The sequence below is a fragment of the Tursiops truncatus genome, chromosome 3 (assembly GCF_011762595.2).
Source record: "Tursiops truncatus isolate mTurTru1 chromosome 3, mTurTru1.mat.Y, whole genome shotgun sequence".
Taxonomy (NCBI): Eukaryota; Metazoa; Chordata; class Mammalia; order Artiodactyla; family Delphinidae; genus Tursiops; species Tursiops truncatus.
In genome coordinates this window covers 132,828,105-132,841,616 of record NC_047036.1, presented here as the reverse complement: position 1 = coordinate 132,841,616, position 13,512 = coordinate 132,828,105, and the positions used below count along the sequence as shown (strand labels likewise).

At 43.8% G+C, this 13,512-nt stretch overlaps 1 protein-coding gene across 1 annotated transcript; it reads right to left on the bottom strand.

The window, feature by feature from the left end:
* Positions 1-611: 611 nt before the first annotated feature.
* Positions 612-11,777, bottom strand: LSM11 (LSM11, U7 small nuclear RNA associated). The gene is made up of 4 exons (XM_019924830.3): positions 11,305-11,777; positions 5,923-6,062; positions 4,022-4,105; positions 612-3,332 (listed from the first exon to the last, which is right to left on the bottom strand). The coding sequence occupies exons 1-4, from the start codon at positions 11,750-11,752 to the stop codon at positions 2,922-2,924; spliced, it is 1,083 nt and encodes a 360-aa protein (XP_019780389.1). The 5' UTR covers positions 11,753-11,777; the 3' UTR covers positions 612-2,921.
* Between the last annotated feature and the right edge of the window lie 1,735 nt (positions 11,778-13,512).

The window sequence follows — 13,512 nt, the reverse complement described above, 5'->3', positions numbered from 1 at the left end:
TGAGGAAGACTTCAGCTATTTCCATAGCAACTTATTTAAATGTCCTAGATGACCACATTTTTGAGCAGCATATACATTTTTAGGACATATTTTTCATTCCTTTTGAACAATTTCTCCCATAATAAAGAAAAAGCAATAATCAAAAAAAATTACTTCTCTAAAAATATGGTTATCGTGCTTTGTACACAACAGCACATTTACTAGATAATACTCATTCCAGAATCACTGTCCAAACCAAACAAATAAATGGGGGTATATGGGCACATAAGACAGATGACACACAGTTTTGTTTTTTTTGTTTTTTTGCGGTACGCGGGCCTCTCACTGCTGTGGCCACTCCTGTTGCGGAGCACAGGCTCTGGACGCGCAGGCTCAGCGGCCATGGCTCACGGGCCCAGCGGCTCCGCGGCATGTGGGATCTTCCCGGACCGGAGCACGAACCTGTGTCCCCTGCATCGGCAGGCGGACTCTCAACCACTGCGCCACCAGGGAAGCCCGACACACAGTTTTAAAATAATTTTCAGATCCAGAATTAGTAACTTGGGCAGAAAAGCAGTAAATCAATCCTTATATGGATACATGAAAATTAAATGCAAACTAGAAAACGAGCATGTGTTTAAAATAAATCAGGTTAGATTTAATCAGGCACTACAATGAATGGAAATTGATTATATTCCTTTTGATTCCAAATTTCCACTTTATTGGGAAAATCTAGTAACCATTACACCTTCTAGCTGAGGGACAAGAGGACAGACAGATGGCGACTGCCAAACAGGGAGGACTGGTAAAGAGGTAGAGGCAGGGGTGCCTGATGATTAAACAAGACAACTACTAATTGGGGAACTGAGATTTTAGCCATACTGTTTAGAAGAGATTTAGACTGGCAGATTCCAAAGATAATTGTTCACGAGCGTTTGTAACCTAGAACTTCTCTAAATGTTTAGTGCACCTAATCTGGCTCTAAAGAGTATATTTAAAATGCATTTTGAAACAAAATCAAATAAACAAAACAAAACAACTTCCACAGATGCCTCTTTGGGGATGCGTTGTTTTTAGGTGCGCATCCTTCCTTCGGTGCTGTCATAGAAACCCCTCAGAAAGTGCAGTGGAATTCCCCCTCATCCTGACCAGCAGAGGGTGGGGGCTGGGATACGGGGGGGGGGGGGCGGGCAGCAACGAAATGCCCCTCTTCCTTTACTGAAGATACTCTTCTGAACACTTCCATTGTCCCTTAGGAGGAAGGAACGGAATATGGAAAACAGTTCCTGAAGATATCACTGCTTTTTGATAACAAGATCGTAACTGTGACACCTATGGAGATTACTCTCTGATATTATATAGCACCTACCTTGCTCATGAAACACTGAACTTTTACCAAGCTATGAAACAGGGTGAGTAAAAATCACTCATGGCACTTACACGTGTTAAAAGACTTTAAAATGCCTTCCCCAAATTCTTTTACTCAGTGCCTCTGTGAGGTAGGTGTCTGGTGGGAAAAAACTGAGGCACAGAGGGGTTAGTCTGCTCTCCTCTCACTACATGATGAGCCAGAGTCCCAGCTCCTTGAACTTGATTCACCAGCTTCTCAGAAGGCTTATTTAAGTAACACGACAAATACAGCAGAGGAAGTTTTTCTTTTCAAACGTTTTAACTAGTTAGCTATTTATCATTCTCACTTTGAACCTAAGTTATCTAAAATAAAACCAAATAATGTATAAACTAACAAAACAAAAGGTCAACATTGCCTAACAGTCTGTGTCAAGATATAGCCTATTTTGCACTGGTGATTGGAAAAGCATATGGTTCAAGTAGAAGTAGTAGCAGGTGGTCTAGTGTTCCTGTTACTCAAGCCAGGCTGAGTAAAGTGTCCCTTACAGACACCACCGCTGTACTTTGTGAGAACCTCTTTGGTCTGAAACAAGGGAATAAAACTCCACCCCTGTTTCATGGAAACCATCCTAAAAGATACTCTAGACAGGGGCCAGCCCTGCCTGGAAAGAGTACTCTCGGCCACATGATGAGTGTGTATTATTGAGTCCACGCAGAACTCTTTGAAGCCAGACATGAAGGTCACAGTCTCCTGACATAAAGCTCACAGGACAGGTCACACTATATACAGAGGGGCAATACACAGGGTACATGCACTAGCACCATGCCACAGAAGTGAAAGAGAAGGACAAGAGCATCTCATAGTCCCATCTGGTACACCATCTGCAGAAGCTATCTCTGGCAAGAGGAAGACCAACAACGAGGTCCCATATTTTTTTCCATAAAGTGGAGAGGCATAAAAACACAGCATTCATTGCTAGATGCTTTGAGCATACCACCTACCCAAATTTCACTCTTACATAAACTGGTGGGCTTCTTATATCTTATAGATATTAAAAGATAACAAATTACATTTCTTGATCAAGAGAGAATGGTGTAGAGCAAAATTCAAAGGTCATTTACAAGATGTGGGTTCAGGGCTCAGGGTGATTTATACTGCTACTCTTAGAAACAAATTTATGAGTACTCAGGGCACTAGCTTTTAGAAATGAGATCATTCTTTTTGAGGTGTTTTTTTTCTTCACTGTGCTATAGTGTCTGTGGAGTGAATTCAATTCATACCATGCTCCCTAATTCAAATCTAGTATTTGGTTTGAGTGTCTGAAGTAGACCAAGATACCAAATAAGATGCATGTACCTCTGTACAGCTTTTGACTTGATATTAATGCACACACCCACCCACCCTCTCAAGGCCTATTTCCCCTTCAGGGACCTCATCTCCCAGAAGGCCCGAGCCTGGCTCTATGCTCTGCACATGGCAGACCAGAGGGAATCATTCCAACTCATAGCTTCACTGGGATACTAGGATATAGCATAGCAGCGATTCATGCATCTTATTTCGAAAAACCAAAGCTCAAGTGAGGCCGAGCTGGTCACTGTGCAAGATGAACCAGCAGGACATTCTCGCCTCGAATGAAAATCTGATTTATGTGTCGAGTGAATACCTGCTGGTAATCCACTTTGGGCTTTCGCTTTTTCTTACGGGGCTGGCCCCTGGAAAGGGTGGTAGCCCTGGAAAAGGTACCTCCCGCACTCGACCCTTCTGTCTGTGTAGTCCTCCCTGACAGCTCTGACCTGGACTCCTCCCTTGCCGATGCCTGCAGGGAAGAAGGGACGGAGCGGGAACGCTTGCGTGAACCCCGGTCAGTGTCTCCTCGTCCCCACACTGAAGCCACCTTCCAGGTGGATGTCTGGGAGTATCTGGACAGAGTGGAGTCTTCAACTGCAGACTTGGAATCTGTTTCCTTCTTGGAGGAATCCTGCAGTTTTAGTCGATCAAAGAGCTATAAGGAAAGCAATGACAAGTATTAGCCTTCCCTTTAGCTTACAACATCCCTCTTCCAATATGTAGAAGAAAGACTAGATTCCTTTATCATGCTCTGTGGACTGCTTGCTTTGCAATTTTTAAAAATTTAGTGGGCTTCCCTGGTGGCGCAGTGGTTGACAGTCCACCTGCCAATGCAGGGGACACGGTTTTGTGCCCCCGTCTGGAAAGATCCCACATGCTGCGGAGCGGCTGGGCCCGTGAGCCATGGCCGCTGAGCCTGCGCATCTGGAGCCTGTGCTCTACAACGGGAGAGGCCACGGCAGTGAGAGGCCCATGTACCGCAAAAAAAAAAAAAAAAAAAAAGAAAGTTAGTAACGAATTTTCTATTTCTAGCCGTAACTCAGATAAATCAATAAATATGTCAAGAGAAAAGGCACCCACTTTTTCTATGGTATAAAACTGAAAGACTTTTAAACCTTATAAGAGGTAACTTGTTGTTCAAACAATATGCAGGTAAGAAGCACAGACTCATTTTTGATTCGCTGGATGCATGGGAAGAGACTAATGAAGACCGTGGTCCAGGCACACCTGGTTGATAGCAATAGGGCTTTTCCACTTGGAAACCCTGGTCCCTGGGCTCAGTGATCTTAATTCCTAAGCTTGAAAGCATGTTGGGTACTCAGAAAGTCAGGGGAAACCGCCTACCCTAGTGAGAGTCAATGAAGAATCCCGTTCATATGCTTTGCCTAGAACAGGTTTTCGGTAGGTCTCATCCACATCAGTAAGTGCCTAGAGAAAAACAGACCAAAGTGGGGAAAATAAGGTAGCATTCAAATATTATTTTTATAGCTTTCAGGAAAAAATTTAAAAGGCAGAATAACATCTAATTATAGCAGAACTAACCTTAACAGGTGACTCAGCTCTTGGGCAGAAACAAATGGTTATACGTGGCACCCTCTGAATAGGAATTCCAAGCGGCTATGACCATGTAAGATGGGTTTCCCCTATGGTAAGGTGACTTTACCAACGCAGGGTAGAGGTTCATAAATTTCAGGGAGCATGAATATCTAGGAAGTTTATTAAAATACAAATCTAAGGCTATCCTCCTAGAGATTCTTCATCCTGGGATGAAGCCCAGGAACTTTCTACTTGAACCAAAAACCCCATGATTCTGATGCAGGACAGCCTCAGACCACACGTTAAGAAACACTACTGCTGCTTTTCCCTTTTCAGTCTGTATGTCTTATGACAGCAATTAATAGAGATTAACCAGGGTAACACATAGAATTGCTGGTGAATTCTTGTTGTGGAGAGATCAACCTCACAGGAGAGCTATTAGGGTCAAATCAGATCAGGTATGAGAAATTACTTTGAAAAGTGTGAATCACCCTACAAATATAAGCTGACAGTATTATGATTACCACCACTGTTATCAAATATATTCTTTTAAATCTTTTCCTTCAAAGGTAAAATTATAATAAAATATTTTCCCTACACTTTAGAGATGAGAAAACTGAGGCTCAGAGAAATTACTTGGCCTAGAGTCACACAGCTACCAAATGGTGAAGCTAGGATTCAAATCCAGGTTTTCTGATTCCATACAGCTTAAAACATGGTCTCCGAAGACAGAAAGGATAAAGTCATGGTCCTTTCACTTACTAACAGTGTGATCTGGGACCAATCTTCCGAAATCGCTAGCCTCAATTGCTTCATTTGTGAAATAAAACAGTGACAGACCCACAACTTATTCATTGAGATATTATATATAAAGCCCTTAGTACAGTATCTGGCACATAGCAAGGGCTTAATAAGTATTAGCAACTATTATTATTATCAAAGTTATTTTAACTGCCTCCTATCATAGTTGTGCTATAATATATCCCTTCTCTCCTACAAATGTTTAGTAAATAGACAGTAAGCCTCTAGAAGACTGAGGGCACGTGGTACACTCCTTCACAAGGAAACACTATGCAAAGTGTCCGGCTTATTAATATGTCTGCTTCCCCTCTATCCACATCTGTCTTTCCGAAAGCTGTAGAGTAAAAGTTCCTTTCTGAAATTTCTGTACCTAGCACTGTGCCCAGCCAAAGTAGGAAGTCAGCAAATATTTTTAAATGAATGAAAAATAGTTGGTAGGAAATCAACATAAAATTACTAAAAGATGAAATAAGTAATTACTCCTTAAGGCTAGATTTCTCAACCCTGGCACTAATAACATTTTAGACCAGATAATTCTTTGTTGTTGGGCAGGGCGGCGGGCGGGGGGGGGGGGGTTGCTTTGTGTACTGTTGGATGTGCAGCAGCAGCAGCCCTGGCCTCTACCCACTAGATGCCAGTAGTACCCCATTCCACAGTCGTGACAATCAAAACAAATGATATTGCCAAATGTCCTTGGGAAGGAGGAATGGGCAAAATCACTCCAGGTGAAAGCCTCTGCCTTTGGGAAAAGCAATAAAAAGAACTTTTTTGTTATTGCCCAAGATAGTGCAAAGATTCTAGCTCCTCTGGGAAGTTATTCTGGAGGTTTTGCTGAATAAGGTCCTTGAGATATATGAAAAATTTAATCCCTAGAAGGTTCTCCAGCCCCTTGAGAAAGGTTTAATTACCATATTCCAGAACTTGTCAAATGCAACAAGGAAGCCCGTACAGACGCCCCGAAGTCCCTTGAAAGTGCGGATGTGAACATTCACCTTCACCCCCTCCCGGATACAACGATGGAGTTCACCCAGAGGGCTGCCTTCGTGCACTGAAACAAGAAGAACAGTCAGCACAGCATGAACACCTGCTCTCATTCCCAGAATTAACAACCAAGACCACCCAACCATCTCCAGCAACACAAGGCAACACGGTGTAGTGTCAGCCACACCACAGGAGCAGGAAGACCCAGTGGGCAAAATGGCTAGCGTAGGCAATGCACACTGAATCGAAACAAGATTCTCTGGAACGTGGATAAACGAACTGTATGGCTACCATCCAAATGTTTCACTACCTCTCTACCCTATTTCTATGATGTCACTGATTCTAAGAGGCACCATCATTTTAAAACTTTTTTGGGAAAAAAAGAAATACTACATTAAATGTGTGCATCAGCAGCTAGATTCTTCTCAGTTCTGTGCCCTGTTAAGACAACCTTTTTCAGGATAAAGCTCATGAACCACATATCCAGCTTGAGCCTTCCAAAGAACAAAAACCCTCGTCATAGGTTTAAAGGAATGAACCATGTAACTCATTTGCCCTGAAACACATGCAATCGTCTAAGAAATAATGGCCTTTCGGCCTCTCAAGTCTGAGCTACTTCATGCACGAGCTCTCTGGGGCCACTAGTGTTTCAGTGTATATCATCTTTACAGTAGGAGGAAGAGGCCTGGTTGTATTCCAAGCCTTGCTGGTATAAAGGCACCTGCTGAGCATCTGACTCTTATGACATTGCTGATAAACATCATACAAAAAGAGCAGTATGACAACTCATGGGAGGAATGCTGGGATTATAAACTCTGCAGCTTTTACTATGATGGACTCTTATTTTCAGAGCTTGGGAGCAAGGCTGAATTTTATTTTTATTATTTCATGTTAACTTAGCCTTCAAAATATGCTGGCTATACTACATAAAATCTCCCTAAAGAAAACTGCGTGAGCACACGCGTGCACACACACACACTCTCTCTCTCACAGTCACATTCACACTCACACATACACAGTCTCATTCTTCCCCCCAAGTTTGCAAGGCACAATTCTTTGGAAGTTATTGTCATTGACAGTAAACAAACAAAAAATCTCTGTTTTGTTTCTAGTAGCATAAAAGAGAACAAAAGTCTTGCACTTCAACTTGGATAACTAAGGTGGTTACTCTTAACCTCCTTACCCCTCACTCATAGATTGGCTTATAAATGATGGCAGTGATAAATTAACACAAGAAGATATGCTTGGATTAAGTGACTTAGCACCCTCAGATTGAGGGTTCAGCAAGAAGGCACAGTTGGAGGCAGAGTGACAGAAACAGTGGCCTTGGAAAGGAACATGAGAACCTTGGTCTGATCTTCATCACCTATCCCTCCTCTAGCCATCTTTTAAAATTCTTTGAACCTATGACATATAAAGATGTATGTACATATATCTGGATATGTGTTATAGACAGTGTCAAATCAAGCACTGTAAACAACTTTTAGGTCATTATAACTAGTTGTGTGAACTTGGCAAACAACTTTTTCTCTATAAGCCCAAATTTCCTCGTTCATAAAATGAGGTTAGACTAGTTAACTTCTAGAGTCATGTAAGGAATAAGCCTTTATAGTTCAATTTCTTAGAAACTGATCACAATGCCTGGATTATTCCATTTACCTATACACATTCACTCCCCTTTCTCACCATACATGTATATGTTCCACAAAGGGTGGAAAGACCACTCTTTTTCTAACTTGAAAGAAAACAGGGGCACCATTTCTCCCCATGCACCCCTAAATCAGAGAGGAAGGACAGGCATGTATCTTAACAACTGTCTCTTATTCTAATTAAATAGCAAACTCAGGTTTTCCACCCTCACATGTGTGCTTTTCTTTTGATTTTTTTTCTTCCAAAGATTTAATAAGGTGTAATTCCAGGGAGTATTTCTCTCCTTATGTGATCAAAAATACAACACTAGCACCACCTATCAGAGCAAAACGCCAAGACAAAAATGAACTTCACATTCTGAATCAGAAGGCACAGTCTGAATCTCTTCGCAGCAGTGTCTGTGACAAACTCCAAATGGATATGAATCAGGCTTCTATATATATAGATAGATAGATACACACACACACATATATATCACATACACATATGCCTTATCTTTGAAAAAGTTATTCTTCCAAATTCCGCTCTCCATTGCCATTACTCTTGGGCCACACACTTCCAAATCCAGGTCATTTTTAACCCCACTCTTATTTTTCCCTGCTTGTAGCCAATACTAAGTCCAAACAATAGATTCTCAATAACTAAGACCTGCCCTTTCTTTTCTCTTTCCACAACTAACAATACAGTCCAGGGTCCATCAGATGACTGGTTCACTTCAAGAGTCTCCTAGCTCCCCTCCTTCACATCAGCAACAGCATCATCATCACTGTCACCAACATTATCACCAATTACTGAGCCCTCAGTATGGGCCAGGCCCTATGGTAAGTTTAACTTTATACACATTATTTAATCCTCACAACTCAAACAGGTTTAAATAATTTGCTCAAAGTTACTTACCTAGTAAACAGCTGAGCCAACAGTCAATACTGGCAGGTTATATGCATTCTGACCTGGGGCTTTTAATTATGAGAGTCTAAAACTAATAATAACCACAACAGCAATCTACAACAATAAAAACAGTGACACTTAACACTCACTGAGTATTTCCCTACATGCTAGGCCACATTACAATTGTAAACCTTTAAATGTGTTAACTAATTTAAACTTCACAACTAGATTCTATTATTGTCCTCACTTCACTTATGAGGAAACTGAGGCCCCAAAGAGTTTAATTAACTTGCTTAAAGTAAAACAGTTGGAAAGTGGAGGAGCAAGTATTCAAACCTAGGCAGTCAAGCCCCTGAGCCTGTGCTCTACTCTACCTCCCCAAACACATTTTACTACTAGAAACTCAGCAATCAGAAACATTTGCCCTACAAAGCCTTTTGCTTAAGAATATACACCATGGTTCCCACTCTCTCTCATAACAAAGTCAAAGAAAAACTCTTTGGTCTTCAAAACATTCTGGCTACCAATCCCTTTCTGGACCCAAATTCAGTTCTCATTGATCTGGACACAAACCACATATGCAGCACCTTCCACCCACCAAAAAAAAAAAAAAAGCAAGGAAGGAAACATTAGAATGTATTCTTCCTCTCCTGAGACTAGCATAATGGTTAAGCATATAGCCCCTGGACTGGGACAACCCAGGATGAGCGGCAAACTGACTAGTTATGTGATGCTGGGCAAGAAGTTGAACTCAATGAGTGTCAGTTTCCTCATCTATAAAAGTGGATCCAAGGGTAAAATGAGATGCAATGCATCTAAAGGGCTTAACACTGTGTATAGCACATACTGGCTCAATAATAGCAGCTATAATTAACAACAATAAAGTTACCACCTGACTTACAAAGGGGCATGAGGAAACTTTCTGGTGCGGATTTGCTCTGTATCTTGATTGTGGTGGTGATCTCACGACCATACACTTGTCAAAACTCACTTTAAAAGAGTGAATTTTGCTATGTGTAAATTATACGTCAATAGTCTGATTTTAAAATAATTGCTGTTATCTTCAACCATGCCCTTCCTTAACTTCAAGACCTAAAGCTGACCTCATACATGAACTACTTCTTGAAAAAATCTAATCCTCACCCACGCTTCTGTACTTTTTTCGCTTTCTGAAGGTCATCAACTCTTTGTGCTATCTACTCATCTTTACCATGTACACCCAAGTGTTTCCAGTGGTGGGATTAAAATTTTCAGTGCCGAGTCTCACATTCTGAGACTTTGATTCCAGGCATATATTTATCATGGGAAGTCAATAAAGTTGGCTTTCACACACTTTCATACCAATAATATAGCAAAGTGCTCCACAGGTAAAGGCAAAACCACCCACCACATAGAAATATTTCTTTTCTCTTGAAAATCTTGGAAGCAAAGCAATGATTGGCAAAATGGAAATAAATGTTACAATCTGAGACTTGGAGTGCATTTCAAAGATCTGATAGTGGCAAAAAGTATGGGCAAAATAAGGTCCCCCAAACTGCTCTTAATTTAGGAACATGCATAATCTATCTTTGTGCCACTGCTGGGCAAGCAAACTGGAATAAACCCTAGCTCAGGCAGGGATTCTCCAGCATAGTAAATCATCCGACAAAGCCACCCCTAACAGCACTCAGCCTTTCAGGATGTTTCTCTCTTAACAAACACATTTCTAGAAATGAAACAAAATATTCCTTTGCTTAGCACAACCCTCCATTCCAAAGGCAGTGATTTAATAATGCCAAGATTTAGCTATCAGGATACAGATGCTCTGAATGGCTAAGTAGGTCATTGTGTCCATGGGGCAGATGTCAGAACTGCTTGCCAGATGACAAAGATATAACCCTGGGCTGTTTTTATTCCATTTATACAAGACCTAACACACATTAGCAACTTCTGCTGTTTACAGCTTTACTCTAAGGATCTGTTAGGAGGCTGCAAGAAATTCCCTTGTGCCATTTACACCTTCAGAACATGAAATAACCTGTGCATATGGTAGTATGAGCCTGAAAGACACAGTCCTGCACTCAGCCTGGCAGAGTGGCCGTAAAATAGCGTCTGTGCTTCACTGGCATTTTGTGCCTGCTGCATTCCAGGACTTGTGACTTGCTAATGTGAACATAGGTATATCAACACCCTGCAGCCCTCCTCCTGCTTACAGCACTGAGAACGAGCTGTCACTTAACGTGCAGGGGTTGTGGGATCATGTCTCCTGTGCTACCTGAACAGATTTCCTCACACTGCATCCCAACATCCCCAAATCTCAATGACCAAGCACTCTCCCACCCCTAATATTGGCTATGCCCTCCCTCCCCGCACCGTGCGTGGTCCCAAGACCTCAACACCTCTGCAAACCCTACCTGTGAGGTCCCGTTTCCAGGCCCACCACCTCTCCGGACCCCCCATCACTCCTGCAGATCCTTTCTGCAGGCTCCTCATCACCTCTGTAGGCAGTTCCGTGGACCCCATCACCTTTACTCACGTTATCCAAGCAGACACTCCCCACGGCTATTTATTACCTCCACAGCCTTACCACTCTTCCCCCGCAGCTCAGACAGACCCTTCTTCACTCCTCAAGCTGACCCTCCCCACAGTCGCTGATTATCTCTTCAACCTTTACCAAGACCCTCCCCCGATACACATAGACCCGCACCAAGCCGCTATCACCCCGCAAACGCCTCCAGGGCCGCCGCCTTCTCGACAGCTGGCCCGGCCCCAGCCCCGCCCGCCGGACTCACAGGGCATTCTCGTGAGCACGTTGCGCGGCGCCTTCCTGCTCCGACCCGGACCCCGCCGCCGCGCCCCGGCGGCCCCGTCCCCTTCCTCCTTGGCCACCATGAGGCGGCGGAGGCGCTGGATGCGCTCGGGGTCCGGGGCGGGGACGTCCAGGCGGCGGCGGGTCCTGCCCAAGGGCCCGGCGGTGGCGGTGGCGGGGTCCCCAGAGCCCGCGGCCGCGCCCCGCGCCCGTCCGCGCCCGCCGCCCCGGCACCCGGTCCTGAGGAAGCTCTCGTACTCGGCCAGGTTGTTGAAGCAGGGCGCGTTGGGGTAGGGGATGGGAGGCAGGCGAGGCGCGTACAGGGCCAGCAGTGGGTCGAAGCTGTCAGAGCTGACATCCAGCCTCGGGCTGGGCGGGCGCGCAGGGCTGCCGGCGCGAGCCGACCTCGCCCCCCTCTCCCGCTCCTCCATGTTTGAAAGGCCCGCAAGCTGAGGCCGATGGGAAGGAGAGGGGGCCGCCAGAGGGCGGCACTGCGCAGCCGCGACGCGGGTCTCGCTGCGCCTGCCTGGCTGCCAGGGGGCAGCATCTGCCCGCGCTCTGCGTCTCCGGGGGTGTGGCGAGCGGCTGCGACCCGCCCGGTCCTCGCAGCGCATCAGCGTTCGGGGAAGAGGTTAATTTGCTCTAACGCAGTGTTTCCCCCATCTATATGATTATCACTTTGGGTGTTTCCTAGTGGTGCGGATTCCCTGGGGGTGGAGCCCGGGCCCGGCAGCTTAACAAGCTCCCCAGGTGTTTCTCTGCTCTCTGGAACTGCGCTCTACTCCTAGCTTGCGCTGGCGGGAAGCAGTGGGAAAGAGGGCAAGGAATGCCCTAGTTTGCTCTCATGCCGAGTACCACTGGGGTTTAGCCTAGGTGGGCTCCAACTATTTAGCTTCTCTGGCTCTTTACATTCTCATCTGAGATGTAGAAATGGTCGCCTACCTCACAGAATTGTCCAAAGAATGAAGAGATACTGCATATAGAGCGCATAATAAATGCTCTGTGAATGTTAACTAATATTGGTTAAGTGTACAATGAAACTGAAGGATGATGGGTGGACTCTGGTACTGCATTTCCTACACCCTCTGCAAAAAGAAATATACGCATACACCAGAAAGACGCTAGTATTAAGGCAAATTCACTATCACTGATCTTGTAAGTATTGCTTAGCACCTGGAGGAAATGAGGATGCCGCGATCGGAGGACAAGATAACAAGATTTTCAAAACCTGGTTGTACTTTGGAGCCTCTGTTCAGCGGAATATTTTTGTTTTTTGATATTAAAATAATAGTCTACTCTACACCAAAGGCCCAGATATTACCCCCTCATCCAGCAGAGCCAAGGTGTTTCCAGTCACCTACAGGCCACACAAATCACTTTCCTAACTGCCACCACTCTCCCAAACTGCTATCAACTGGTATTAATTCTATACTAGTTGCTTTTGTGCATATTTTAAAGTTTCCTTAAGACCTGGAAAGGAAGCCCCAGAGAATACTATTCTCTTAGCAGGATGAAAATATACAGCTGTGAAGTATACTTTAGAATACATGATGCAAAATAAAAAAGATAACATAAAAACTACCAACAATGCTTCTGATAGCACTACATAACTCAATAGGTAAACCCGGGTCATTCCTTTGCTCAAAACCCCTGCCCCAACACAAACGTCAAACCTGCAAACTGCTGGCAATTCAACGAGCAAGTGCACATCCCCATCTTGTAACAAAATCAAGTGATAGCCTTTGTGGTATCACATAGCACCCACAGAAAACACAAAACTTCCGTGGGTAGTTGTCTTAAAAATTTGTACTAATACCTTATATTTGTTTTGATATAAAATGCTATAATTTACTTACAATTAAGTTAAACTTGCCAATCAAGAGCTACATTCTTATTGCCTTACTTGGCCTATCACAGTGTACTAGCCTAGGTATATCATATTTGGGTCTTGTTACACAAAGTGTGGTACATTGACCATTATCCACCAAAAGCCTTTGAACCCCAAAATCTTCATGCGGAAAGCTTAGAACTGGCATTTTAAATGAGTATTTCAAGTAAATTTGTTGCATTCAGAAGTCTGTGAACCACCACTGTGATGAAGGGATGTGAGCCTGGCTTATGTAAAGACATACACACATGAAAGTTGGACTCATACTGCGTTTGTATGAAAAAAAACAAATGAAAAATTAGG